The 27,440-nt window shown below is 40.8% G+C and overlaps 1 protein-coding gene across 1 annotated transcript in view; it reads left to right on the top strand.

The window, feature by feature from the left end:
* tenm1 (teneurin transmembrane protein 1) overlaps nt 1-27,440 on the top strand; it is a 728,712-nt gene that overhangs the window by 594,114 nt on the left and 107,158 nt on the right. Inside the window, 3 exon segments of the mRNA XM_034181415.1 lie at nt 18,248-18,402; nt 22,530-22,613; nt 25,216-25,410. Coding sequence (XP_034037306.1) covers nt 18,248-18,402; nt 22,530-22,613; nt 25,216-25,410 — 434 coding nt within the window.

Genomic DNA, 27,440 nt, shown 5'->3' with positions numbered 1-27,440 from the left:
TTCGTCGCCCCTGTCGGAGGTTCAGCAATCGTTGAACCATGATATTTGTTTTCATCGGATGATCAAAAACCAAACGAAGTTCATGGGAAAATTCATCAAAGGATTCTAGCAGTGATGATTTATTGCTCCCAAATCATCTCCAGGTGCTTCTGGACTTTCTCCTGAAATGGAACTGCTTCTGCCGCTGGGTCCATATTGGTTTGGCCAGAGAATTCTGTTATGGATAAGACGCGGAGTGAGGAGCGGTCCAGTATCTGACTGAACCCAGCATGAAATAATCAGAAGCAGTTCCAAAAAGAAAACACATTTATTTTTCTCCCTTTGTGCTATACATGAAATACTAAATAATTCAAGTTCTGGTGAGGTGAAAAGGCGGCGCGCTCTCTCAGCGTCTCAACAGTCGGAGTCCGAACGTTCAGGACTCAGGAGTTCCGCCAACACCCCTCCCCCCAGGTGACTTTCCCAGACTGTACTCTCTGTCGTGTGCTGACAACGTTTGCCTCTCACCCTCGTCCTCCTTCACAGGCGCGATGTCAGACTCTGAAATGGCCCTCAGCGTCCCCACACGGTCGTCATAAGGTCGTATTCTCCGGCAATCTTATCCAACTCACTGCTGGTTTAAATGTAGTTCTTCATCACTACATTGGTACCAGCTGGAAGTCCTCAGATCTGCATGTGAACATCACTGGTGTCATGGATTGTCCTGATAGAGAGCCGCACGAGAATGCAACAGGTGCAGCCAATCATCGTAACAGAGGAGAGAGACTCTTCTGCAGCACATTTTCCTCAGAGAACAGCCCCAAATCACCTGGGAAGGAAAATAAACACAAAACAACCCAACCTTGTCCAGCCAACCCCCCCCCCCCCCCCCCAACACACAACACTGTGCTGCTTTTTTGGTCTATTGTCGCTATTTATTAACAGATTTTAATAAAAGTATGCTTGTTTTAAAGCCCTTTAACTGCTCTTTCTAATGAACCCATACATGCACTGGGTAGAAAAAAAAATGTTTTATGTAAAGTGTGGAAATTTGGGGATTTTACTGTGTTTGGGGAATTTACTGTGTTTTTTTCCTGTCATCATAATTTGCGATGGATTTTTATAAATGAAGCGTTGTAAGTTGTATTCATGCTGATTAAAAGCTCTAACGAACCCATACATGCCTGGATAAACAATCCTTATGTATTAAAATATATAAATCTGAAGTATGTCTTGCCATTGTGCTCATTTACCTTTACACTGTAATATTATTGCTAGTCTTTTAATGACAACAACATATATGTGATTTTTACTAACATTTTATTCCAAGTAGATTTAAAGCCATTCAGAATTTATGACTTTTTACCCTCAGTCAGGGTAAAAAGTACCTCCTCCATCCCCTCCAACCACACTGTTCAAATTTAAATGCCACCTGTGACCACCATGTACATATCATATTAAACAACAACTACAAGTATATAGACATAAATATATTTAAACATTTTTGTTTCCGTATCTGTATGCATGTGAACGCAGCTTAATGAAAAGAACTTATGGCGTTGAGTTATAGTCTCAGTATATCGATATTAAATTGCGACATAACGACTTTAAAATAGACATTTGTTTTACATAATTACATTAAGGCTCTTGTACAGTTCATTTTAGTATTGGAGAATTTATTTTTGTAGTTGGTGCAGTTGATGGTGAAGCACTGGCTGCCTTTTTTCCTCTCGTTTCGCTTCTGTTTAACAGGTGCCTTAACTGGCTCAAGGTGCTCTGTCCACCCTTAGTAATGGCCGCCGTGTGGCATGCCGCTTCCAGGTCTCTATTTCCATGTGTAAAACCATGCCAGAATTACTATTGTTTTGTTTACGTGTTTGTGCACCAGCATTTATTTCTCCTCTTTGTGTTCTTTTTGCTTCCACTCTTGAAACTGTTTCTGACCATCACAGCACAGTGCAATATGGAGCACATCAGTCTTGGCAGTTCTGTTATTGAATTGATGGAGCAATACAACAGTAGCTCTATAAAACCACAGTAACAGTAGAAAAACAGCAGCCATCAAACATTTGAAAAGTTTCTTTCACACAGTGGCCAAAAGGTAAAAAGTCTTTACAGACATCTCATAATTCAAAAGGAACACACTATGAAAACTGCTGGAGTCTACAAAACAATACCAGTGATTCTATTTGTATGGTAAACAAATGGTAAAATGTTACCACGAACCAGTAATAAGAAATGAAGTTTTAAATACCTGCTCCATGAATCTTGTGAGAAGGCCTCTTCAGAATCATGACCATCAGATTCGGTGTGGTTATCTGTTGATTCATGGCTCAAAATAGGCTCCACATGCATGACCAAACAACAGCTGATGGAGACACCAAGCATTCAGTCATACATACAGAAATACAGAAAAGGATGTTAAAATTTTTAAATCCCCCAGAAGTTGCCTTCGGAAAATAATGATGTCCTCTCAGATATTTTTAATTTCAGAAAATTTTGTGCAGGGGAAGCTGTGTTTTCTGGGGACATCCACATATGCATATTTTGTTCAGAAATAATGATTAGAAAACATATACAATTTACAGGTTCCACTCACAGGCTGGTTTTTCTTCCTGGTTTGATATGGAGGAGAAGGTGCAGAGTTCCCAAAGCATTTGAGTGTATGGATATAAAAGCTATTTTAAGGATTTTGAGCTTTACTCACTTTTTATCCTCCGGTATAAAATATAGGTGGTATAAAAATCAGCATGTCCGTCTTTCCATCCATGTGTCCATTTTTGTTTGTTAGCGTGATATCTCAAGAACCAGTTGACCAATTTCATTCATATTTTGCATAAGTGTGTACTTGGGTGATCCCCCAACACTTTGTATTACTGATTTACTGGTTTGTGGGGACTGGGGGAATATGTCATCACCTGATGACTCTTATTTAAACACACTGCTATTATTCTGAACACAACTGTACATAACAACCATACAGTTAGACAGGAAACACCCTTGACCATGAAGATTTGGATCCTTGTTTTCCTGCAAAGATATTGTCATTGTCAAACACCTCTGTCCAGGAAAACCATGACTCCATAAACTCTTCCCAGGCGTTACTTCACCTCAAAGCCTGAGGACCCAGAAATATGAACATCACTGCAGAGATAAATTAATCTTTCTGCAAATTCAGCACTTTTAACCTCTCACAGATTCAGAGCCTACAAAGCCATTTAAAGCCCAAACCCAGACACTTTGGCCCTCATCGTTCAGTGTGGCAGCAATGGTGAGGACAGCAAACAACCTTGTTTCTCTGTGGCACCTTCTTATGTGGTCCGCAGCTCAGTCACGTTTTTTTTTTTTTTAACTCACTATTACTAACCCTACTCCTACCCCCAACCTTAACCCTCTGGGGCAGATGCCGTCATATACAACAGCTAAGACCAAGCTTTACTAAATTATAAATAACATTTGAATGATATGAGATAGAAACTTGCATTTTTTTTTTTTGTTGTTGAAAAGTTAACTCTGTGGACTTTCGAGCCAGCCATCGGCCATATTTGTACTCCTCATAGAAGCTGTGTAATGACGTGCGCAATGTGAGTGTCCAATCGGAATTGGTTCACCGTCACATGGTTTTCCAAAAATGCAATCGTAGGCCAGATTTACCTCATGTGAAAAGCCAAAGATCGTTTTCAGGAGTGATATGTTACTAGTTGGCCCGTTTGAATAGCCCCCTGGGTGCTCCAATGAGTACATACTATTAGTACATACTCAGTGTGCCCTGCGCCATTACGCACAGTGATCAGTGAAAGCAGGAGCAGACAGAGAGCCTCTGATGACAATCTCACATGCTCAAACAAAGAGTGTGTAACTATCAGGATTGCTCCACTAGTTTGCATGTGAATGTTACTGGATAACTCTGTTGCTTTCTCTGCGTAAAGCACTGTTTACCATATCAATGAACAACAAAATGCATAGACCACTTTATATATATTGTTCAAAATGTGCATTTGTGTTTATTGTTTGAACCTTTTTGTTGTGCAGTCTTTCACACAAGACCTCAAATTACATTTATAAAGTGTCAAAACAGTTATTATAGTTTGCTGTGTGATTTGAATAAATGTGTGTGGAAAATTTTTTTTTGCTTTATTTTTTCCTTGCCTATTTTTGATTGTAAACCTTTATTACACTTATATAAAACAACAAAAACATATATATTCTGAAAGCACAAGTTGTCCTGCAAAAAAAGAGACATAAAACTTGATTGTGGGATGCAGGGAAAAACATTTATGCCAGGCGAGTGAACTATCCAAAAAATGCCCTCGGACCCCAGAGGGTTAACCTTAACCATAACCTAACCCTGCTTCTTCCACCAACCCTAATCATAACCCCCCCCCCCCCATGATGCACTTTTAATTACGTACACCCATCACGGAAGGAATTAGAATAAATTTGTGCTCCCATGACGAAACGTTTACACTTTTCATGACAATATGACAAACCAATAGATTGTTTATTTCGCCCTGCGACAATCCGTGAGATTGGGTTGGTCACACACTCCTGCGCTCCCATGTCCTGATCCACACCCACCCCCCACACTCTCACCTCCAGACACATCATTGTTTGGATGCTTGTGTAGGATAAGCTGGATTTGAAAAACAGGTCTGAACACTATCCGGCTAGAAAGCAATCCTGATTGAATCCAGTTTGAGTTGGATTGCCAACCCCAGTCTGAATGGGGCCTTTGACTCCTCACTCAGCTTCTCAAATGCTGCCTTCAGGGCATAATGCTGTCCATTCGCATGCTCCCATTTCGTGTTTGAGGTTGCCACAATGGATACAGCCAGATCCGCATTGGTAGCTGGCACAAGTTTTACGCCGGATGCCCTTCCTGACGCAACTCCAGTTTTACCTGGAGAAACACACACATCCGCTGGTGTTCCAAAGAGGTCTCCCATCCAAGTACTAACCAGGTCCCGCACTTCTTAGCTTCTGAGACCTGATGGGATCAGGCTGACACAGAGCAGATTGGCTGCTTTCAGGGCATAATAATTGTTCTTTTTGTTCTTTTTTTTCATTTTTCACCAAACAATTAAAAAATGTGTGAATGCTCAGCTTCTCCTGCCAAATCACTGAAAAAGATAGAAATGAACCAGTCCCTGAACTTCACCCACCAACCTTCTGACTGCTCTGTTCAAATTTGGGCTGGGATGTGATTGTCTGGGCTATTTTCTGATATAGCAACCAAATCACCACCAGCACAGGTCAGATCCGGTTCAAGGACCATCCACTGTGGTATGTGCTGCTGCATCTCTACGGGGCGACACTTTGGCACCACACCAGCCTCCACGCTCATCTGGTTTCAAGCTGGGTGGATGTTTTTATCGTGGCTGGAGTGCTATTCACACCACCAGTTGTGTCAGACTCCTGCAGGCTGGGGACCACCTACAGACCCAGATGCAGATTCACTGTCATCCACAGGGTGTGTGTGCCTCACACAAACAGAAGCAACGAGGATTCGATCCCCCACTATGGAAAATACCACAAACTGCAGACATTAGTTACAGTGCATATTGAAAATAAAACCTCTCTCATGCCATAAACTCAACAACCACATTCAGTGCAGAGTGGCTTTTTGAATAATCAAATATTGTGAACTTACTGACCAAAAGTTGTTTTTCATTGTGCCCGAAGTACTCCTTGTTTTTTTTTTTCATATGTCTTTACAATTCCCAGTGCTTTCGCCTATACATTTTTTGTTCTGTTTGTTTTTCTGATTTTACTGTTGGTTTAAAAGAGAACATAGAAGGAAAACATACAGAACATTCTGAAGAATGACTTCCTGCACTCTTGTGGCTCAGTTGCTGGCAAAAAGCGCTCAGTGTGCATCACACACTTGCATGCACGAACACACAAACACACCACATCCTGATGCTGCTGTTCCAGCAGGGCTTTCTACTTTTGCTGCTCAGTAGGAAAGCTCACGCGATTCTCGCCTGGTTTTATTTCTCACCTTCCATCTTCGCTCACCTCTCGCTGACTGTCCACTTCAATCCCTGCTTCTCTGCAGAGTGGCTGTAATCAACAGCGATGCTCTCAAACGCCCCTCTCTACTCCGAGGCGTTAATCAGGTTGTATTGTCTTGCAACGCCACAGCGGGCTGTTGTGACTGATATTTTTTGACAAGGACGGAGAACAAAGACATTCTTTGATTAAGACTGACTGGCATGTAGTGCTTAATTGAAGCAATTCCTCATCATGTCTCTTTGTCTCATCACCACCTCTCATTCGCTCCTTTCCAATCTCGTTTGATGCTTTTCTGGCTTTTCCTCTTTAGCTGCACTTTGCGCCAAAATCTGAGATAATCGTGAAAAAAAAAGACTTCGCTGTATCATCCTCTCCTTGACTCCTCTCATCTCTCCTCCCTCTGCCTATCCAAGGTCAATGCAACTCCGACTAATCCACTTTCCTTTGATGATAAAAACCCAGTCCCAACTTTAGCCAAATGTCCGTCTCCCTTAAGGTGTTGAGATTTATCTCAATTATTTCCCCACTGGCCTGTCTGCCAGCTTTTATACATGGTATCAGAGTGCCAGGTCCATCCAGGGAGAAACGCTAAATCTTTTGATGTCCTGTGAGTATCCATCGGACATACAGAGGGGCTGTAAATTGTCTCACCGTAGCGAACAGCTTCACTCACTTCGACAGAAAATCCAGCCCCTGACAAGGAGAATGAGAAGTAATCTTTAGCCTTTTCCATAAACACCGCAAAATATTCTTAAGTAACACATAAATTTGCTTAAACCCCCTTTTCCCAACGCCAAACAATAATAGTGATCATTTTTCATTGCTGTGTTTATGTGAGGATGGATGAAGTCAGCTCAGTTCTGCGTATTCATGATGATAGATTGTCAGCTATTTAGCAGCTGCTTGTGTGAACATAATGCAGGCAGATCGCAATGCGAGTGTCAGGGTGGAAGAAAGCACAAAGGAAGGGACGAATGAAGGACAAAAATTCTCTCAAATGTGGACGGCTGACGTGGCGAGTCAACCTGCAAACCGGCCTGTTTGCATAGGTTTGATTCTGGTCTTAAATTATTGTCAACACACGAAACGATTTCTCTCCTGCATTATGTTACCATAAGATGAAAGATAGGTATTCAACTGTGGCTGCTAAATTCTCTGGAGAGTCCCTCCTCTGCATGGAAGAAAAAAGAACAAAAAAATCAATATACTGAATTGCTGAACTCTTATTCGAATGCAATGAGGGGGACATTTTATTTGGGTGAAAGGTCAAAACAAGAATTTCCTGTCACCTTCTGGGATTTTATTTATTTATTTTGGTAATAGAAACTTGGTGAGCCTGACGGGTGGGGGTGGGGGGGATAAAACCCAAACTCTGCTCTACAGCCTCAGTGGTTACTGAGATAGAGAGAGGGGTCATTTCTGTGGGGTCTAAAACGGTAAATGGACCGTGTTTCTAATGTACTTTTTCCATCCATCATATTCTCAAAACACTGCACAACAAAAATGTCACACACATACAGTAGTGTTCAGAATAATAGTAGTGCTATGTGACTAAAAAGATTAATCCAGGTTTTGAGTATATTTCTTATTGTTACATGGGAAACAAGGTACCAGTAGATTCAGTAGATTCTCACAAATCCAACAAGACCAAGCATTCATGATATGCACACTCTTAAGGCTATGAAATTGGGCTATTAGTAAAAAAAAGTAGAAAAGGGGGTGTTCACAATAATAGTAGTGTGGCATTCAGTCAGTGAGTTCATCAATTTTGTTGAACAAACAGGTGTGAATCAGGTGTCCCCTATTTAAGGATGAAGCCAGCACCTGTTGAACATCCGTTTCTCTTTAAAAGCCTGAGGAAAATGGGACGTTCAAGACATTGTTCAGAAGAACAGCGTAGTTTGATGAAAAAGTTGATTGGAGAGGGGAAAACCTATACACAGGTGCCAAAAATTATAGGTTGTTCATCTACAATGATCTCCAATGCTTTAAAATGGACAAAAAAACAGAGACGTGTGGAAGAAAATGGAAAACAACCATCAAAATGGATAGAAGAATAACCAGAATGGCAAAGGCTCACCCATTGATCAGCTCCAGAATGATCAAAGACAGTCTGGAGTAACCTGTAAGTGCTGTGACAGTTAGAAGACACCTGTGTGAAACTACTACTTTATTTGCAACAATCCCCACAAAGTCCCTCTGTTAAATAAAAGACATGTGCAGAAGAGGTTACAATTTGCCAAAGAACACATCAACTGGCCAAAAGAGAAATGGAGGAATTTTTTGTGGACTGATGAGAGTAAAATTGTTCTTTTGGGGTCCAGGAGCAGCAGACAGTTTGTGAGATGACCCCCAAACTCTGAATTCAAGCCACAGTTCACAGTGAAGACAGTGAAGCATGGTGGTGCAAGCATCATGATATGGGCATGTTTCTCCTACTATGGTGCTACTACTTAATGAACAAACCTCAAGCAGACCAGATTGAGGGGTGACCAACTGCTTACAACATATTAACAATAGCAAAATAAAATAAACAAAGTACGACAAAGAATTTTCAGACATGCAAAACAAGAACAGGTAAGTTATTGTCCTTAGGTTATAGTCATGTTATAGTCCTTCAGTAGTTGACATCTAAAAATCTTCCTCAGGAGCTTCTATTCATGCAACCATTCACAAAAGGTGTCCCAACAGTCACACCTCAAACAGAGAAAGAGAGAACAGAATCAGTCAGCCAGAACTAACAACTCTCAGACGAGTACTTCTCAGCAGTAAAACCATAGAATCTCAGACAGGATGCCAATGTGGTTGTTGACAGTTAGCCCTTTGCTTCACTAACAAGCCCTGAATTTAGATATGATAAGGCTGAGTCCTGCTCCATTAATATTAATTCAGTTCCACACTAATATCTTATTCATATAGAAAAGAAAACAGATGTATCTTTAATCTGGATTTGAATGTCTCCAGAGTTTTTTTCTCAGTAGGCAGATTGTTTCATTGAACAGGTGCACGTTAAGAGAAAACACTGTGGCCTGCTGTCTTCTTTTTACACAGTAATGCTGCCTCCTGAGAATGCAGAGCACAGGCCGGTATGCAAGGTTTAATTACAGCAGCCATATAGGTCAGCGCTAGTCCATGAAGGTAATAATGGCATAAATCAGTGTCTCTGTATCAGCCACAGACAGAACAGGTTGAATTGTTGCAATATTACGGAGGTGAAAGAAAGCATTCTTAGTTACTTGTCTAATGTGTAGCTCGAAAGACAATGTGGGATCAAAGGACACCCCAAGATTTTTCACTTAATGACTGTGATGAATGATACAGGAGTCCAAGGTGAATGTTAGCTGGTCAATATTATGCCTGTGACTTGCAGGACCAATGACCATCATTTCGGTCTTGCCAGAGTTTAAAGTTAGAAGTTGCTACACGTTCAGTTTTATGCTGAAAGCCAGGCAGTCTTGTAAAGTCCTAGTATTTGCAGTTATTGGCCTGTACAACAGAGTATTGTTGGCATAGCAGTGAAACGTAATTCCAAAATGCCCCAATATCTGACTAAGAGGTGCTATATACAGAGAGAATGGCTGAGGGCCTAATACAGACCTCTGCGGTACCCTATATTCTACTGGAACAAGATCTGAAGTAACATTATACAAGACACACTGAGAGTGACTGTCACCCATGCAAGAACATTGTCATGAATCCCAAAAATTTTTTCAAGCATATGCAAAAAATATACAATGATTGAGTGGGTTTCAAACTCAGCACTGCGGTCTAACAATAGCAGCAATCTGGTGGTATCCCAGTCCACTGCAAGCAGAACATCATTCACCACTTTAGTAAGTGCTGTCTCCATGGAGTGGTGCTTTCTATACACGAAATGCAGTGACTGAAAGAGGCTATTTTCAGCTAGATATCCCATAAGTTGCTTTTTCAAGAATTTTCATGCAAAAGGGTAGATTTGATTTTGATCTGTAGTTTTTCAGTGAATCTGGATGTAGTTTAGGTTTTTTTAATCACTGCAGATTCAAAGCTTCTCAGAATCAAACCCAAACTTAGTGACAGGTTAATAAATGTCAACATAGTGGGCCCAAGTTGGGCCCAAGTGTACCCCACAGGTCCTTAAACAGTGTAGTTGGGACTGCACTCTTTTAAAATACGTTGCTTGGATGGCAGCATGTGTTGCTTCAAAACCTGGATGTACCTTTCAGCATTGATGGTGCCATCACAGATGTGTAAGTTGTCCATGCCATGGGCACTAACACACCCCCATACCATCACAGATGCTGGCTTTTGAACTTAGCGCTGGTATCAATCTGGATGGTCTTTTTCCTCTTTTGTCTAGAGGACACAACGTCCATGATTTCCAAAAACAATTTCAAATGTGGACTCTTCAGACCACAGCACACCTTTCCACTTTGCATCTGTCCATTTCAAATGAGCTTGGGACAGCCCAGTTTCATGTTTTTTTTTTCGTGCTCCCATGACGAAATGAGTCAAATTTTCATGACGGGTTTTTTTTAACTCACTATTCGTAACCCTACTCCTACCCCTGACCCTAACCTTAACCATAACCTAATCCTACTCCTCCCCCACCCTAACTATAACCACCACCACCCACTTCACTTTTAATTTCATGCAGCCATCACGGAATGAATTAGAATGAATTCGTGCTGCCGTGAAGAAAATGAGGCGCTTTTCGTCACAATATCACAAACCAATAGATTAATGTATATTTCGTGCTGCTGAATCACGACTTGCCATGAGACTAGGTTGCTCGGGCCCAGAGAAGGTGGCGGTGTTTCTGGATGTTGTTGATGAATGGCTTTCACTTTGCATGGTAGAGTTTTAACTTGCACTTGTAGATGTAGTGACGAACTGTGTTAACTGACAATGGTTTTGTGAAGTGTTCCTGAGCCCATGCGGTAAGATCCTTTACACAATGATGTCGGTTTTTAATGCAGTGCCGCCTGAGGGATCAAAGGTCACTGGCATTCAGTGTTGGTTTTTGGCCTTGCCACTTAGGTGTAGAAAGCTCTCCAGATTCTCTGAATCTTCTGATTATATTATGGACTGTAGATGATGGAATTCCTAAATTCCTTGCAATTGAACATTGAGAAACATTGTTCTTAAACTGCTGGACTTTTTTTCACGCAGTTGTTCACAAAGTGGTGATCCTTGCCCCATCTTTGCTTGTGAATGGCTGAGCCTTTTGGGGATGCTCCTTTTATACCCAATCATGACACTCACCTGTTCCCAGTTAGGTGTTCTTTGAGCATTCATCACCGTTTCCAGTCTTTTGTTGCCACTGTCCCAACTTTTTTTAAATGTGTTGTCCATTTCAAAATGAGCAAATATTTGCACAAAACAAAAAGTCTATCAGTTTGAATGTTAAATATCTTGTCTTTGTGGTGTATTCAGTTGAATATGGGTTGAAGAGGATTTGCAAATCATTGTATTTTGTTTTTATCTACATTTTACACAACGTCCCAACTTCACTGGAATTGGGGTTTTAAGTCTACCCACAGTAGCGCTGAATTATGCTTGTTTTTGCTAATCGAATCAGACTAGTAGGCTTGCTGTAGAGCCAACAAAGCATGCTTAGAATCCAAGGTGGAAGACGTCTAATTTTGAGTCACCTTTGCAACTTTTATTTTTCATACTGTGGGCTTGTTGATTGCTGTTGGTGTTGTTTATTTATTTATTTATTGCTGTGGAGCATTTTTCATGGGATACATAACACTCAGCATGAATTTACAGATCCATCATTTGTGGTGACGATGATGCAAAAAGACATGATACCGTGTTGGTTAAATAGCTGCACTGAAAAAAAGAATAGTTGAACTAAGTTGTTTGAACTTAAATTTGTTTGAACTTAAGTTTGTTTGAACTTACATTTGTATGAACTTACATTTGATTGAACTTAGATTTGTTTGAACTTAAGTTTGTTTGAACTTACATTTGTATGAACTTACATTTGTTTGAACTTAAGTTTGTTTGAACTAACGTTTGTTTGAACTTACGTTTGTTTGAACTTAAGTTTGTAAGTTAGATTCGATCTAACTTACTAACTTGAGTTCATACAACTTAATTCATTCAGGTGTTACCAATTGAACCAACTTTTTAAGTTGTTTCTTTTTTTCAGTTTGTTAAGGTTACCGCAACATATCTTTTTATGTATAGTCAGCTAAACATTTTAAAATAGCCCAGGAAGCAAATTTTTTTGGTTTAAACAAAAATACTTTTACAGTTTGGGTAACACTATGTTATGCTGTTTTTTTTCCTTTCAGTTTTTATTATATACGTTATTTTTTTATTCACACTTTAACTGAATTAGTTTTGAATTGAGTTTGTCCTTCAGTTTAATTTGTCTGTACACAAGTCATGCAATAGAAGAAATCCAGGATGGGAGTCTGGAACAAAATGGGATGAAAGGTTGGGGGTGGAGGGGGGAGAATAATATTCTGAGAGAGAGAAAGAGAACAGAAATCTGTATTGGAGAGAGAGAGAGGGAGAGAGTCCTCGCTGCCTCATCATGTCCTTGTTCAGGATTTATGAGCGTTAAGATCAGGGACATGTTCAGGGTAGTTGGAGGCGGAAGGAATGGAAAAGTGAAAGGAAAGTAAGAAAGGATGAATCTGAGGATGCCACACTGTAGATAGGGTGCTGAATTTCAAATCTGAGCATACTCAGACTGTGCTGTGGGTCGAAGTGTCCCTCCTGAGTAACATCGGGTGACAGTAAGAGAACTGGCAAGGCCAAGAGAAAGAAAGAGAATAATGTAGAGAACGGTGGGGAAAATGGCCAAACATTATTGTGGGTCAACAGTCATGGATTTGATTAGCACCTGTGAGACAGATGTCAGCGAGCAGAAAAACCACAACAGCAAAGAAAAAATAAAAAAACAAGAGGAGCAATGGAGAGAGGAGGGAGCAAGGGAGGATGCTGCAGGAAGAGGATAGGAAAGGTGGAAGGGAGGGTGCGGGAGTGTGGGTGCTGTAATCTGTCTGTGTCAGGGGAATGATGAAGGGTCCAGGAGGGAGAGCTCCGCAGTTCACCTTCTGGCCTTCGGAGGAAATACACTGACCCTGGCACCTCCCCTGCCCACCTCCTATCACCACCTCCTCTCTACCTGCTCGATTTATGACTCATGGGGTCAGGCCAGGGTTGCTCAGTTTGAGGACACTTGTGAATCTGGTTGCAGAGGCAGCAAACTGTGTTTTTATGCATATATATATATATATATATATATATATATATATATATATATATATATATATATATAAACGTGTGTGTGTGTGTGTGTGTGTGTGTGTGTGTGTGTGTGTGTGTGTGTGTGTGCACATGTAAGGGAGGATAGCTATTGTATGTCAAGGAGGATGAGACCTCTGCGCTGCCTGGGGAAAAGAGCAGGACTGATTTTATCCAAGGCCTGGAAATTGAGCAAAGGTGCATCTACACATGATCCATTATGAGAGAGTTTGAAGGGAGGAACACTGACAGAACAGCAAAAACCAAGGGAGTATAGAATGCTGTGACTGAAGGGGAGGAGGAGGAGGAGGAGGAGGAGGAGGAGGAGGAGGAGGAGGAGGCTCAGGGTCTTTCTGTTTATGGTGAAAATGTCAATTCTATACAGACTTGTCACTTATCCAGCCCTGACATTCAAACCTTTGAGAGCTTGGCATTTGAGATTGAGAGATACCTGGAAAGAGCCTATGGAGTCATGAAGTACCTAGGGCTGTTTGGTGAAGGTGATTTCTTTACAGGAAAACAAGGGTCCATGTGTTTAGAGTCTTGGTATTTCCAGTCTCAGGTCCTTTCTTGACTATCTATGGTACAACCCCAATTCCAGTGAGGTTGGGACATCGTGTAAAATGTAAATAAAAACAGAATACAATGATTTGCAAATCCTCTTCAACCTATATTCAATTGAATACACCACAAAGGCAAGATATTTAATGTTCAAACTGATAAACTTTATTGTTTTTGTGCAAATATTTGCTCATTTTGAAATGGATGCCTGCAACACGTTTCAAAAAAGTTGGGACACTGGTATGTTTACCACTGTGTTACATCACCTTTCCTTCTAACAACACTCAATAAGTGTTTGGGAACTGAGGACACTAATTGTTGAAGCTTTGTAGGTGGAATTCTTTCTTGATGTACAACTTCAGTTGTTCAACAGTCCGGGGTCTCCGTGGTCATATTTTGTGCTTATTTTGTGCTATTTTGTGCTTTACACAATGATGTCAGTTTTTAATGCAGTGCGCCTGACAGATCAAAGGTCACGGGCATTCAGTGTTGGTTTTCAGCCTTACTGCTTACATGTAGAAAGTTCTCCAGATTCTCTGAATTTTCTGATTACATTATGGACTGTAGATGATGGAATCCCTAAATTCCTTGCAATTGAACATTGAGAAACATTGTTCTTAAACTGTTGGACTATTTTTTCATGCAGTTGTTCACAAAGTGGTGATCCGTGCTCCATCTTTGCTTGTGAACAGCTGAGCCTTTTGAGGATGCTCCTTTTATACACAATCATCCTGATTGTATATAAAATGATTTGAAGTCACTTAATGATTTGATGTCACTTCTGCGCTTTTATGATTTGATGTCACTTCTGTACATTAATGATTTTATGTCACTTATGTGCTTTAATCTTAGACAAAAATGAACTTTCACTTTAATTCTTTATGGTTACTGAGCAGATCTATAGATCTATTATAGAATTCAGCTTTAATCAATATTGTTAGAAATCTTAGACAAAAATAACTTTCACTTTTATTCTTTATGGTTACTGGGCAACCAATAATTTAATGCTTTAATCTATTCTCTTTATCTATTTATTTTTTGTGTGAACCACCTTGAGGCAACTCTGTTGTGATTTGGCGCTATATAAATGAAAATAAATTGAAATTAAAAATCTTTTATGGTTACTTGGCAACCATAGTAGTCAAGAGAATATTCATCCATCCATTTTCCATACCTGCTTACTTAAATTAAGGGTCACAGGGGCCTGGAGCCTATCTCATCAGTCATAGGGCATGAGGATAGAGGATTGTTTTGCCTCTGTTTCTTGTAGCTAATTGACCAAGGGATAATGGGTGTCCCAGCCATGCTTGACAGCATTGTAAACAATCATTATCTGCTTCCACTTTATGCCGGTGCACTACTACTGTACCCGGGTAGAAGACAGGGCCTTTAATGAATGGCTGTGACACTTGGGACTAACCATTTCTTCTCTACAAGAGTCCAGACAGAAATCAGATTACCAGAGCAAGAATTTTAGGTGAGGAAGCTTCTGCGATTAGAAGCGAAACATCCTCGCGTCAAGCAACCCAGTCCAGTCGAAGATTCAAGTTTCTCTACTATGGAAACCACCTGGACAACTGAGAGCCTTCACAGTAACCATTGGCTTAAGGCAATCATTACATGTCGAATGTAATAGGTGTCCTTTGACTTTGCATTAAACACATATGAGGGATACCACTTGCACTGATAGGAAACATCAGCTTCAGCATTGTGGCAGTACGGCATTCTTCTCTGTGCATAATCCATCTTACGGTCCAACACTGGAATATCAAGGGTTCGCCCACTTATCAGCTGGTTGCAGTCGATAGATGCTACTCTCAAGGGGTGGGAATAAACTGATTGTCTGCCTGGATGGTTGCCAATCAGGACCTACCAACACATCATGCTCTCAAACCTGACCTGTGAAGGACACTTTGTGCTGCTAATTTTACTTTCAGGGTAAACATATTGTCAATTCCAAAAATGCCACTGAGCATCAAGTTTTTTTTTTTTTTTTTCTAAAATGTTCCATATTTTTTTGGATGACATTGTGCTCTTAATGAATGTTGAGTATTTAGATTACTATGCTGTAAACAGCTTTAGTTATAGTGGTGTTCCAAAATAATCACCATTTAGAGTTTGTACTTATTTAAAGTCAAATATATTCAGCTCTCTATCATTGCTTGCTGTACTTCCAGAGGAGATTGTAACTTACTTTTTCAAAGGTACAGTATTATTGTACTGCAAATATTCTCTGTGCAGTATTATATGTGCCAGTTGCATCCCAAAAGGACTGTGCAAAACCCTGAATATTAATAAGTAATCAGCATTTGGTGTGTTTTTTTCTTCATCTTTTAACTTTTTAATGGCAATAATTAATGCCTGTTAAAAAGGGGAAATATCACAAGTGCCTTCAGTATCATCAAAGGAAATGAAGGCAAACTCACTAACAGACAAGGAGAGAAATTAAAAACACAAAAGAAGAAGTACGCTATTAGATAGAAGAGAAAAATATCATTTTTTCACAGGTAGCATAACTTTACATTTGCAAACACGAAGGTTACATGTTGGATCCTAGTCTGGGTGTTTCTCTGCAGTGTTTGCACGTTTATGTTGTGTCTGTCTCGTTTATCTCAGTTCTTACTTTAAATTCTTTGGTAATTCGGTCTATGTGGTCAAGAATAATCTGGGAATAGACTCGAGAGACCACGGGGTAGAGATGGCAATATCAATCCCTTACGTAGAAGATGAAGATCTAGGTCTTCAGAGTCCTGATGCTTCAGGTTGTGAGACCTGCACCCCAAACCACTGGTCCAAGATCACATAAAAATGATTCCCTTAAGAAGAAAATGTTAAATTTCAGGCCTAGATGTGACTTGTTTTCTTGTCTGAAAATCCTTTTCTGTTCCACTCCACAGTGAAGCTGTTAAACTGGTGATAGAACAGACCATGCACAGTTTCTCCAGACACAGAAGCCTGTTACTCATCCAGAGTTGTCATGGGTGTTTTGGGAGCTTCCCTCATTAGTCTGCCTCTTGCATGGTGACTCACTTTTTGCGCCATACTCTTTGTATGCACAGACATATTCACGTAGACGTACAGCAGCATAAACGTTAAAGCTAGCAGGCAGACAGAAGAGTCGGAGCTGAAATGCTTCTCAGTCTATGACACAGAGTTGAAGTGAGTGTAATAGCTTGTAATTGCCATGTAACATACATAAGAGGCAGACAGCTTGGTTGTGGAAATGAAGGCAAATCAGCAAACTGCTGCAGGCTGCTTTGTTTCCCTTCAGCAAAAGAAGGACAATGACCTCACTGTGCACTGTGTAGGAAAATCAATGATTGACAAACCTCTATTGTCTCAAAGTGTATATCATCGTATCACAGCCCAGTTTGCTTCCTTCTCTTGCAAACTGTATTGCTTTGTTCTGTGATTGATTGTTGCTTAGTTGGACATAAGTAGGTTTTATCCCTATTGAGCCCATTGAGGTTTGCTTGTGATAAAGGGGTATATACATAAACCTGATGTGACTTGATGCTAAACCATCAGCGGCATGCATTTTTATATTGCACAGCAGTCAGCCACATGCATCAGGGGTGGCAGGTGAGAATACTGAAATATGGCTTATTGTCGCAGCTGCTAAGTGAAAGCAATCAGGGAGAATTGGAGGCATGCGTTATGAGAGGTGAGGGTGGAGGCGGAGTGTTATGGCGGCAAAGTTGAGTCAAAGGAGGACTGTAATAAGCGCAGTGTCACCTCTCTGCATGGAGATGAGAGAGGGATGAAGGTCGCGCCTCATCCATAACAGATGATTCATAGTCTGACCTGATCTTTAATACTTGGACTTACCTTTCTGTCGCTCTCTGCTCTCCACTGCAGTGTTTTCACTGCAAATGCAGCTCAAACACATGGCCTTTGGGAGACAACACGTGACGTTCCAAATATTCACAAATGCAAGCAAACATACGCATGCACACGTTGTCACTGAGGGACACACACACACGTGTGCAGCCGTGCATGCTCGTGGATGCACTTTTATAAATCACATTTTGAAGCGTCAAATGTCAAAAGTTCAATGCGGCACCCTGCTCACACCTAATGTGACAAATAACTTCTTCCTCCACTTGCATTGTTCTAATCCCTTTAGTGGGCTCTGGAATGGAACTATAATTACATTTCTGTGGTGCAGTGCCTTTGATAAGACAGCCGCTTGCTGAGCTGAATGTCTAACCGGGTTGGATGGCTCTGCGAAGTCCTCTCCTCTCACCGCTTTACTTCACTCTCTTACTCAGTCCTCTCTCTCTCTCTCTCTCTCTCTCTCTCTCTCTCTCTCTCTCTCTCTCTCTCTCTCTCTCTCTTTCTGCTTTTCTCATTCATGTTTTCTCCTTTGTGTTCCCTCCGCACCCCCCACTCCCTCGCGCTCTGTCATCTCCAAAGCTCATTCTCCCTCTCCCTCTCTCCCATCCAGGTATTGCAGTGGATAAAAGAGGTGTTGTCTATTTTGTGGATGGCACCACCATTCAGAAGATTAATGAGAGGGGTGTGCTTTCCACTGTGATTGGCTCCAACGGTCTCATGTCGACGCAGCCGCTGAGCTGTGACGCACGCATGGACATCAGCCAGGTAAGGAGATAATGCAGGAGAGGAAGTGAATGGCAGAAAGGTAGAGTGCCCAAAAACAGCCCGCACTCTCTATGAGCACTGAAGAGAGAGACAAGAACACCACTCACCCATCAGCAAGGGAATATGTCACTGCACAAGACTCATTTCCTTATGCAGATCTGCACAAAAATCTGATCAGCTCTTCCTTGATCCGAATGCTTACCTCTCCATCAAATCCCAATCATATCTGTTGGTGTGTGTTTGACGTGTGCAGCAAAAATACATACAAACATCACGAATCACATAACATTCCTGGAAGCAGTAACTGACGAGAATCCACACTTGGGTCTCAGTCAGCACCAATAACTAGCAGGTTCTGCCTCTTGATTAAACTAGTCATTTCAACTAGTTTTGCAAAAGGTGAAACCTTACTGAATAAACTGCTGTCAAACACACAAAAGCTGAGGGCCTTGTTATAAGAATGTAGGCTCTAGCTTGATGATCTATAGTGCACAGTCTTTGGTTGCCTCTCCAACTCTATCTTGTTATTTACAAAATGTGTAATCGAAACACAAAGTAAAGCACAGTGCACAAAGGGCTATATTTAGTAATTAAAATAGACAGATATAACATTAAATAAATCAGAGCATCGCTTGTCATTGTTTTTAAGAAACAGGTACACCAAATACTGGTGCATTGTTATGATGATGAAAAATTCAGAAGGAGGAGGTTTTCTGATTAGGAAACACTTCTGTGCACAAAATACAGTGCCAGTCTTTTTTAATGTTGCAGCTATATTTGAAAATGGATGAAATTCTTCTTTTTTGTGCAAAATCCTACACACAATACCCCATGATGACACACATGAAGAAAACCTTTAATGATATTTTTGGTAATTTCTTAAAATTTATATATATATATATATATATATATATATATATATATATATATATATATATATATATATATATATATATATATATATATATATATATATATAATTAGTCTTACACACCTCTCTGCAGCTTCTCTCCAAATCCACTGGATAAGGATATTTATGCCACGGGACAAATTTCAATCCGTTACTACTAGATTACTCAATATGTCACAGGGTGGCTACACCTTAAGATTTTTATACATTTTAAGCAAAGGGTTTTTATTAGTGTCAATGTTATTTATTTATTCAATTTGCAATTTATCACTCTATTTGAGCCTTAGCTACAAGGTGATTGCCAATGTACCGACCTGTGTGCACAAACAGAGTGCACATGCTTCAGCAATCCCCTATGTAAGGTACATCTAAATATTGCATTGTATAAAAAAGCTGAAAATTCTTTCTGCTCATTGGTAGAGCAGGGTTGCATTGATTAATTGTGCTTCCTCATGATAGTTGTGCGCTGTGTCCAAATACATGTAATTTATGACACCATCATGCCTTTGGGTGTGCAGATGAATGTACATAGACTTGCTATTAAGGAACATGACCACTGGATTTGAAAAATGACAAATGTGTCGGGGGAAACTAGTAATGATACTTGTGTGCCGTGTGCTTCTGTACACCGGATGGAAGACAGCGTGCTGCTGCTTTTGTGCATTGTTGATTAATTCCCTCTGCCAAGGAGGTGGCATTTTTGGCCTTGCTTGGGCATTTGTTTGTTTGGTGGTTTGCATGAACAGATAAATAAATTTGGTGACCAGGTAGGTCTGGGGTCATAGGACAGTTGATTATATTTCGATGAAGATGCTGATCCTTGGTGGTGTTTTTATATATTTTGGTAATATTTATATTTTTTATCATTTACATCCATGTTATTTATATTTTAATGTAGGGTTGCAACAAAATTATTTGGATCATCAATGAATCTGATGGGGTTTCTACACGATTAATCGGATTAGCGGGGAATTTTTTTAAAATGTGCCAGGGAAACAATTTTTCTCTCCTTCCATCACTTTATTTAACAACAGAACATTATTTGAAATCTTAAAATACTTGAAAATCAACAAATCATCAAATGTCCCTTGGCTGTTGAAATATAAAATAATAAAGAATAAAACAGTTTATAATAAAGAACAAAAATAATTATTTCAAATGACATTGCTTTATCAAAGTGCTGAGTTGCCATAAAACAACATTGAAACATATAAATGTTATAAAATATATGGTGAAAAAAAGAAGTATTTTTGTTGCTGCAAATGAGCAATTAGAATAACCAGTTAACCATAAAACCTAAATCAAAAACTGTAGCCTGACTCATTATATGTTCAACATTCTCTGTATAACTTGTAAACTATGTGGTTATTTCACAATGACACATTTGACTCATGTCTCTTTCTCTAAAATTGTATTGTAGCATTATTAGTTATTATTACCATTATTATTGTTGCTATTATTATTAATATATAAATAAAAATACATTAAAAATATTACAAACAATATAACAAACACTGAGCCATTAATTATTATACAGAAAACAAATGTACAAACATGCTGAAATGCCAGCAGCTTAATGCTAACTTTAACACTGAAAATGCCATAGACATGCTAACGCATTAGCATCGCCGTTAGCATAAAATACATCTATCAACTGTTTCAGAAGACCATAACAGGTCAGTTTAACATAAAAAAAGGTAAATATTCCTCACAGACATATGCTCTTTAGGGTTTTAATGGGGAAAAATTAAGATAAAACGAAATAAAAAAAAATGAAACCAATGAAGCAGCAGCTCGAAGCACTCCACTGGTTCATTGGTTCAAGATTCAAAGCAAAGCTCGGTTGATTATATGGAAGAAACGAAACATTTGCGGTAAAACAAAGTTATTTAGCAACAAATCGATGACTAAATTAGTTGACAACTATTTTAATAATCCATTTTAATCGATTAACTCGATTAGTTGTTTCAGCTCTATTTTAATGACAGCGCATTTATTGTCATTGTTGTCTAACAGTTAGTCTATGTTGACATTTTATGCAGAAGCTGCACTTGAAGGTGCTGTGTGTGCATGTGAGAGTCAGAGCGCACAGACCAAAGAGTTTCTGCACAGATTTGATCAGTCAGCCTTCAGATCATACTGCTGACTTATATCAGGCCTATTAGAAGAGAAGATGAATTATAGATGAACCGCTGGCTCTATAGATGGCTCTCTGCCCACACATAGGTGTGTGCGTGTATGTGTGTGTGTATAAAACAGCCCAGGTGACTTCACAGATGCTTTCTGATGTTTCTTTTAAGAGACCCGCGTTACCACAAAATTCTCTTGTTTATTTGTCATCAGCCTCTGCAGCCTTTCTGATCATCCAGTCCTCTTTATCCTCCGTTTGTTCTTATAATCTGCCGTGACCTCAGTGTGGCTGCAGTATCGATGGAAATGTCTGTAGCTCTGGTTGGACAGGCATCCTGGCGGGGAGTTTGCTTTGTTTTCTTCGGCAGAGTCGACTCTGCGTGCAGCGCCACTTAACTTCCAGAAGTGATCTCTCCTCCTTTCGCTGCATATCGCGCGCAGGAGAGACTTGAAGCGTGTCCTCTTTAGCTGAGGGCAGTGTGAGTCCTACGTGATGAATCTCTCCACCTTTTAAAAATGGGATTTCGCACTGAACCCTCTTCTCACTGATTTGACAGAGCCTATAATTGGAAATGTCAGTGGCAATTTAACATGATCCATTTATTTACCAATCCATCCTCGGTGTCATCAATCACCTCGCCGATCCCTCGGCCGCATTGCCTCGTCTCAGCAGCAGACACGTCGGCTCACAGTTTGAGGGCTTTTTTTTGTGTGTGTGTGTGTGTATGCGTGAGACAGTCGTGTGGGTGGCTGTACGCCGGTGGAGGTTTGTCCGTGTTCGACCCCTTGCGGCTTTCGCAGGGCGGGCGTGCTACTTGAGAAGGCAGTGATCACCGTTATCGGCTGACATTTGGAACAGCGCTGGTGTGAGTCCTGAGTAAACACCGGGAAGTGTCCCTGCCCCCTGTCTGCTCCTATGCATAGACAGGGAGGGTCTGGAGGCCTAATGCTATGTTATTAGGGAGACGTCACCTGAATCTGAGTCCTGTGGGTGATCACCACTCAGTCTTCCTTGTGTTCTTACTCACTTCTAATTCTAAAAGAAAATGTGCACTTACTCGTTGCTGTGTGTTTGTATTCTCCACAGGTGCGTCTGGAGTGGCCAACAGATCTGGCCATCAACCCACTGGACAACTCCCTCTACATCCTCGACAACAACATCGTCCTCCAGGTAGCGAAACAGAAACAGTCCTGACATGTGAGGTGCATGTAAGCCATCAGTAGGTACATTTTATCCTGATTTCTGTGCCGTACTTTTTGGGAGTCTTTGATGCTTTGTGCACTAGAGTCATCAAATATTTCATGTAAATTGCAGTGCTGTCATTTTAGGACCATTTAGATGAAGTGAGTGTGGTAACTTAACAGAAAGGAGAACAGTTTCCTTGTTAGAAAATAACAGGTTGTGCAGAAGCAGTTACAGCCACAAGTGTCACTATTATTGCGGTCATGTTCCAAAACACTGTCGACCATAAATCACAAATTGCTTGCGCTGCTGTGCGTCTTTAAAAAAAGCTTAATGCATCATTAGGAGGCTACAAGGTTACATAAACAAAGATAAAGCATGCTGTGTTTCAGTCAGCGGCTTAGCCCCTTTCATTAATACCTCTCATTGTGCTGTGCAAAAATCTTAGACAATCTTAGCACTGGTTTGAAGAAAATTGCATTTGTTAATTCATGATTCACTGATTTTTGTCATCTCCTTGTTATGTTTGTGGAATGCATTGGGCTCTTATCCAGCAATATAACCTGTTTTTATAAACCTGAAGTCTAATGCACTGGAACACTGGGATGTTTTTGCACAGTGTGACTTAAAAGTAGAGCCCGACTGATATATCAGCCGGCCGATATTATCGGCTGATATAAGCCCTTTTCAAAGTACTCATTATCAGCCGAACGCCTATAATTTCTCATAACACAGAACACAAGCTCGGGGTGATCAGGACGCTTCAACACAGAGCCCTACAGGTGCCCACAACTGCAGAGGGAAGGGCTAAAGAACAACAACTTGTCCGGAAAGCCCTCACAGTATGTGGGTACCCACGATGGTCCCTGGACAAAGTGCAGAAATCCCAGAGAACAAAGAGACCAGATAGACAGGAGACGGAGACAAGAAGAAGAGGAGTGTCTCTCCCTTATTTAGCAGGAGTAGGGGAAAAACTACAGAGGATCTTCAGACAGCACAAAATCCCAGTTTACTTTAAACCGGTTAACACCTTGAGATAGAAATTAGTTCACGCTAAGGACAGGATCCCTAGTTACAAACAGAGCAATGTAGTGTATTCTATCAGATGTCAGGAAAACTGTAACGAACACTACATAGGTGAGACTAAGCAACCTTTACACAAAAGGCTATACCAGCACCGTAGAGAGGGTGCCAGTGGATCTCAATCTGCAGTTCATCTCCACCTTAAAGACACTAACCACACATTTGAGGACAAGGAAGTTAAAATATTAGCCAGAGAGAAGAAATGGTTTGAGAGAGGGGCCAAGGAGGCATTCTTTGTGAAATGTTTGAAACCCAGCCTTAACCAGGGAGGGGGTCTGAGACACGCTTTATCCCCTGTTTACAATGGGGTACTCAGGTCAAAGCAGTTTCAGTCTTTTGTTCATGGTAATGAGTCATTCACGTCATCAGCAGAGTCGTCAAGGGAGCCATCAGGAGAGGGACAGCTGCCCTGTCATTAGGAGGGTGCTAACTAGAGCACAATAGGTGCTAATTAGAGCTATTGTTTAGTCACCAGCCTATAGCAGTCTGCCTCTCGGTAGGAGGGGTCTGGTTAGGTTTAAAACTCCAGCTTTTGTGACTTCTTTATTATTCTTCTCTACAAGAGTCAAGACAGAAGTCAGACCACCAGAGCAAGAATTTTAGCTGAGGAAGCGTCTGCGATTTGGAGCGAAACGTCCTCGCGTCAAGCAACCCAGTCCAGTCGAAGATTCAAGCTTCTCTACTATGAAAACCACCTGGACAACTGAGAGCCTACACAGAAATGATTGCAACAATGTACAGAGACATCCTGGATGAAAACCTGTTCCAGAGCGCTCTTGACCTCAGACTGGGGCAACAGTTCATCTTTCAGCAGGACAACGACCCTAAACACACAGCCAAGATATCAAAGGAGTGACTTTAGGATAATTGTGTTAATGTCCTTGAGTGGCCCAGCCAGAGCCCAGACCTGAATCTGATTGAACATCTCTGAAGAGATCTGAAAATGGCTGTGCACCGACGCCCCCATCCAACCTGATGGAACTTAAGAGGTGCTGCAAAGAGGAATGGACAAAACTGTCCAAAGATAGGTGCACCAAGCTTGTGGCATCATATTCTAGAAGACTTGAGGCTGTAATTGCTGCCAAAGGTGCATCAACAAAGTACTGAGCAAAGGGTGTGAATACTTATGTACGAGGGACTTATTAGGTTTTATTTTTAATAGCTTTGCAAAAAAAAAAAAAACTTATTTTGAGAGAAAAATAAACTTGCTCCATTTTGGAGGAGGGTTGTAACATAAAATGTGGGAATAGTGAAGCAATGTGAACAGTTTCTTGATTAACTGTATTCCACCTGGTAAAAAGCTCCAAATGCCCTGCTGTCTGCTCAGTGCCGGGGTTGGGAGGGGGAGGAAGGAAAGTTAGGGATGAGTGGCCAAAAAGCGAACCTTTTTAAATACTAAAATGTGGTGCTAGTGCAACATCCAAAAACAGAAAAAAATATATATATTTTTCACACCTTTAACAATTTATTTCTGCAAGTTTCACTTTGTTGCTTCATATCCACACAGGTATCAGAAAGTCTTCAGGTGCGTATCGTGGCAGGACGTCCCATCCACTGCCAGGTTCCAGGCATTGACCACCACTTGGTGAGCCGGGCTGCAATTCGTGCCACCCTGGAGGCTGCCAAAGCCATCGCTGTGTCTTACCTTGGTACACTGTACATTGCCGAAACTGATGAGCGCCGCATCAACCGCATCCAACAGGTCTCAGTTTCACTAACTGTTGTTCAAAGATATTTTCAACTTTGTTTGAATCTTGTAATTTGGTGACTGGGCTTTGTAGGCCTGTCAGTGATCATATTGTTATCATTGGGTGATCCTAAAGCACTCATTTTTATTCAAGGCCATCAAATATGGCCATTGGGTATTGCGAAGGCTTTTAGTACGTCCGTCCATCTGTCTAACTGTCCATTTGTCTGTGCTCAGCATAAGTCCAGTCCTATTACTGCCAGGTTCTTCAAATTCACAGGGAACATACTTGGTACACAGACCTTATGGCCGGTCCCACTGGCGTTTAGGAAGAGTTGCGTATGGATTACGCACAAAATTGGCTCACATTTGCTAAACATCTGCAATATCCGTGAAACATGCTTGTATGAGTCGGCCGACATCCACACATGTCCGCAATTATCCGCAGAGGCACGTTTTTTCCGTGCCGAGATTTTTGAGCTGCACAAAATTTTGGTTGCGGATGACATCCTCCTTACATACTCAATACATAATCAATACATACTGAAGCTATGGGCTGTATATCCGCCGTTATCCGCTGATGTCCGCAACTGACGGGGATTTGCAGCTTGGCAGCAGACTGGGACAGTGTGTCAAAAGGATATATAGCGTGCCTATCATGCCCACATCATAAACTAAAATAAGTTGTAGCGAATGCATACAGATTGGCCACTGATAAAGCGTTTGTATTATGTCTGCTTTGTATCTGATTTGCGGACAATCTGCGAATGCATAACAAACACGTCACGTAAACCCAAAGTACTATATGTGGCAGAACTTGACATACCTGCCAGTCAGTGCCAGTCCGGCTGTGGAGACGTACAGGTGTTGGTATTGATCCCCAAAGACGTAATAGCTGCTGCCATCCAACAACATACTGTAAATCCCCAGCTGCAGAGAAGTCAGCCGTGGACCTCGGTTCACTTTCAGGAGTTTTATTTAACACCAACAAAAAGAAGAGTTGCTGCTACAGCTGCAACTCACGCTGAACTCTCTCTTTTCGCTCTTTAAAAAAAAAAAAACACAGTATCACAACCCCGAGCGGCGTCCCCCTCCCGCTCCCCGAACTCATAAAAAGTTAACCATTGCATGAGAATATGAACATCAACTCTATGATCATTACAACACCAGTCAACTTGTCCGAGTCCAGCAATTGCTCCAGAGGCTGTGGTGTTGGTGTGAAGAGTGATGCTGAAAGGCCCGAATGTGCTTCTTTTATGACCGCAATGCAGATGCCATGCATGCGCAACATGTGCGCGATGCATCTACAATACATCTGTAATACAGCCGTGATAATCATAATGCACCCGATCTGTTTCCTCACTACATGCATTATATAACCATGATTGTTCGTTATATATTCGCTATACATTATTAATATATCCGTAATTCATACTGGGACATTTGTCATTTTTGGCCAATTTTGTTGCGGAGGACAACGAACACCCGTAATTTTTATACTCAATTCATGCGCAATTAATCCTCTCCCCAGTGGGACCGGTCCTTTAGACAGGTTCAAAGATGGGTAACCTTGACCTATTTTAAAAGGATAAAATGTCACATTCTGTTTCAATCTGTTCAGGTTTGTTTTTGAGTGCCGGGTGTGACAGCCAATAAGAGTAGAGCTGCACCATAATGTCTTTGGCTGGTCTCTCCAAAATTACTTTGTTTTGTGTGTTTATATACATTTTTCTCATATATTATGTAAAAGCTAGCAAGAAATAAACACTTCTAAAACTGAAAAACGCTCTTTTTGGAACCTAATAACACCTCTGAACTTATTAACAAGACATTTTGTGGATGCTATCATGGTGACATCACAGGCTAGTAGTTAGCTTCAATGTGTGTAAATATAACCTTGTTGTCATATATTATGTAAAAGCTAGCAAGAAATAAACACTTCTAAAACTGAAAACGCTGTTTTTGTAACCTGATAACACCTCGGGAGTCATTTAATGTAACAATTTGCATAATTTTTTTAAGTTATTTCAACGTAACTAAAGATA

Source organism: Thalassophryne amazonica, chromosome 11, assembly GCF_902500255.1.
Source record: "Thalassophryne amazonica chromosome 11, fThaAma1.1, whole genome shotgun sequence".
Lineage (NCBI taxonomy): Eukaryota > Metazoa > Chordata > Actinopteri > Batrachoidiformes > Batrachoididae > Thalassophryne > Thalassophryne amazonica.
Note: the sequence above shows the minus strand (reverse complement) of the source record. Positions and strands in the feature narration are given on the sequence as shown.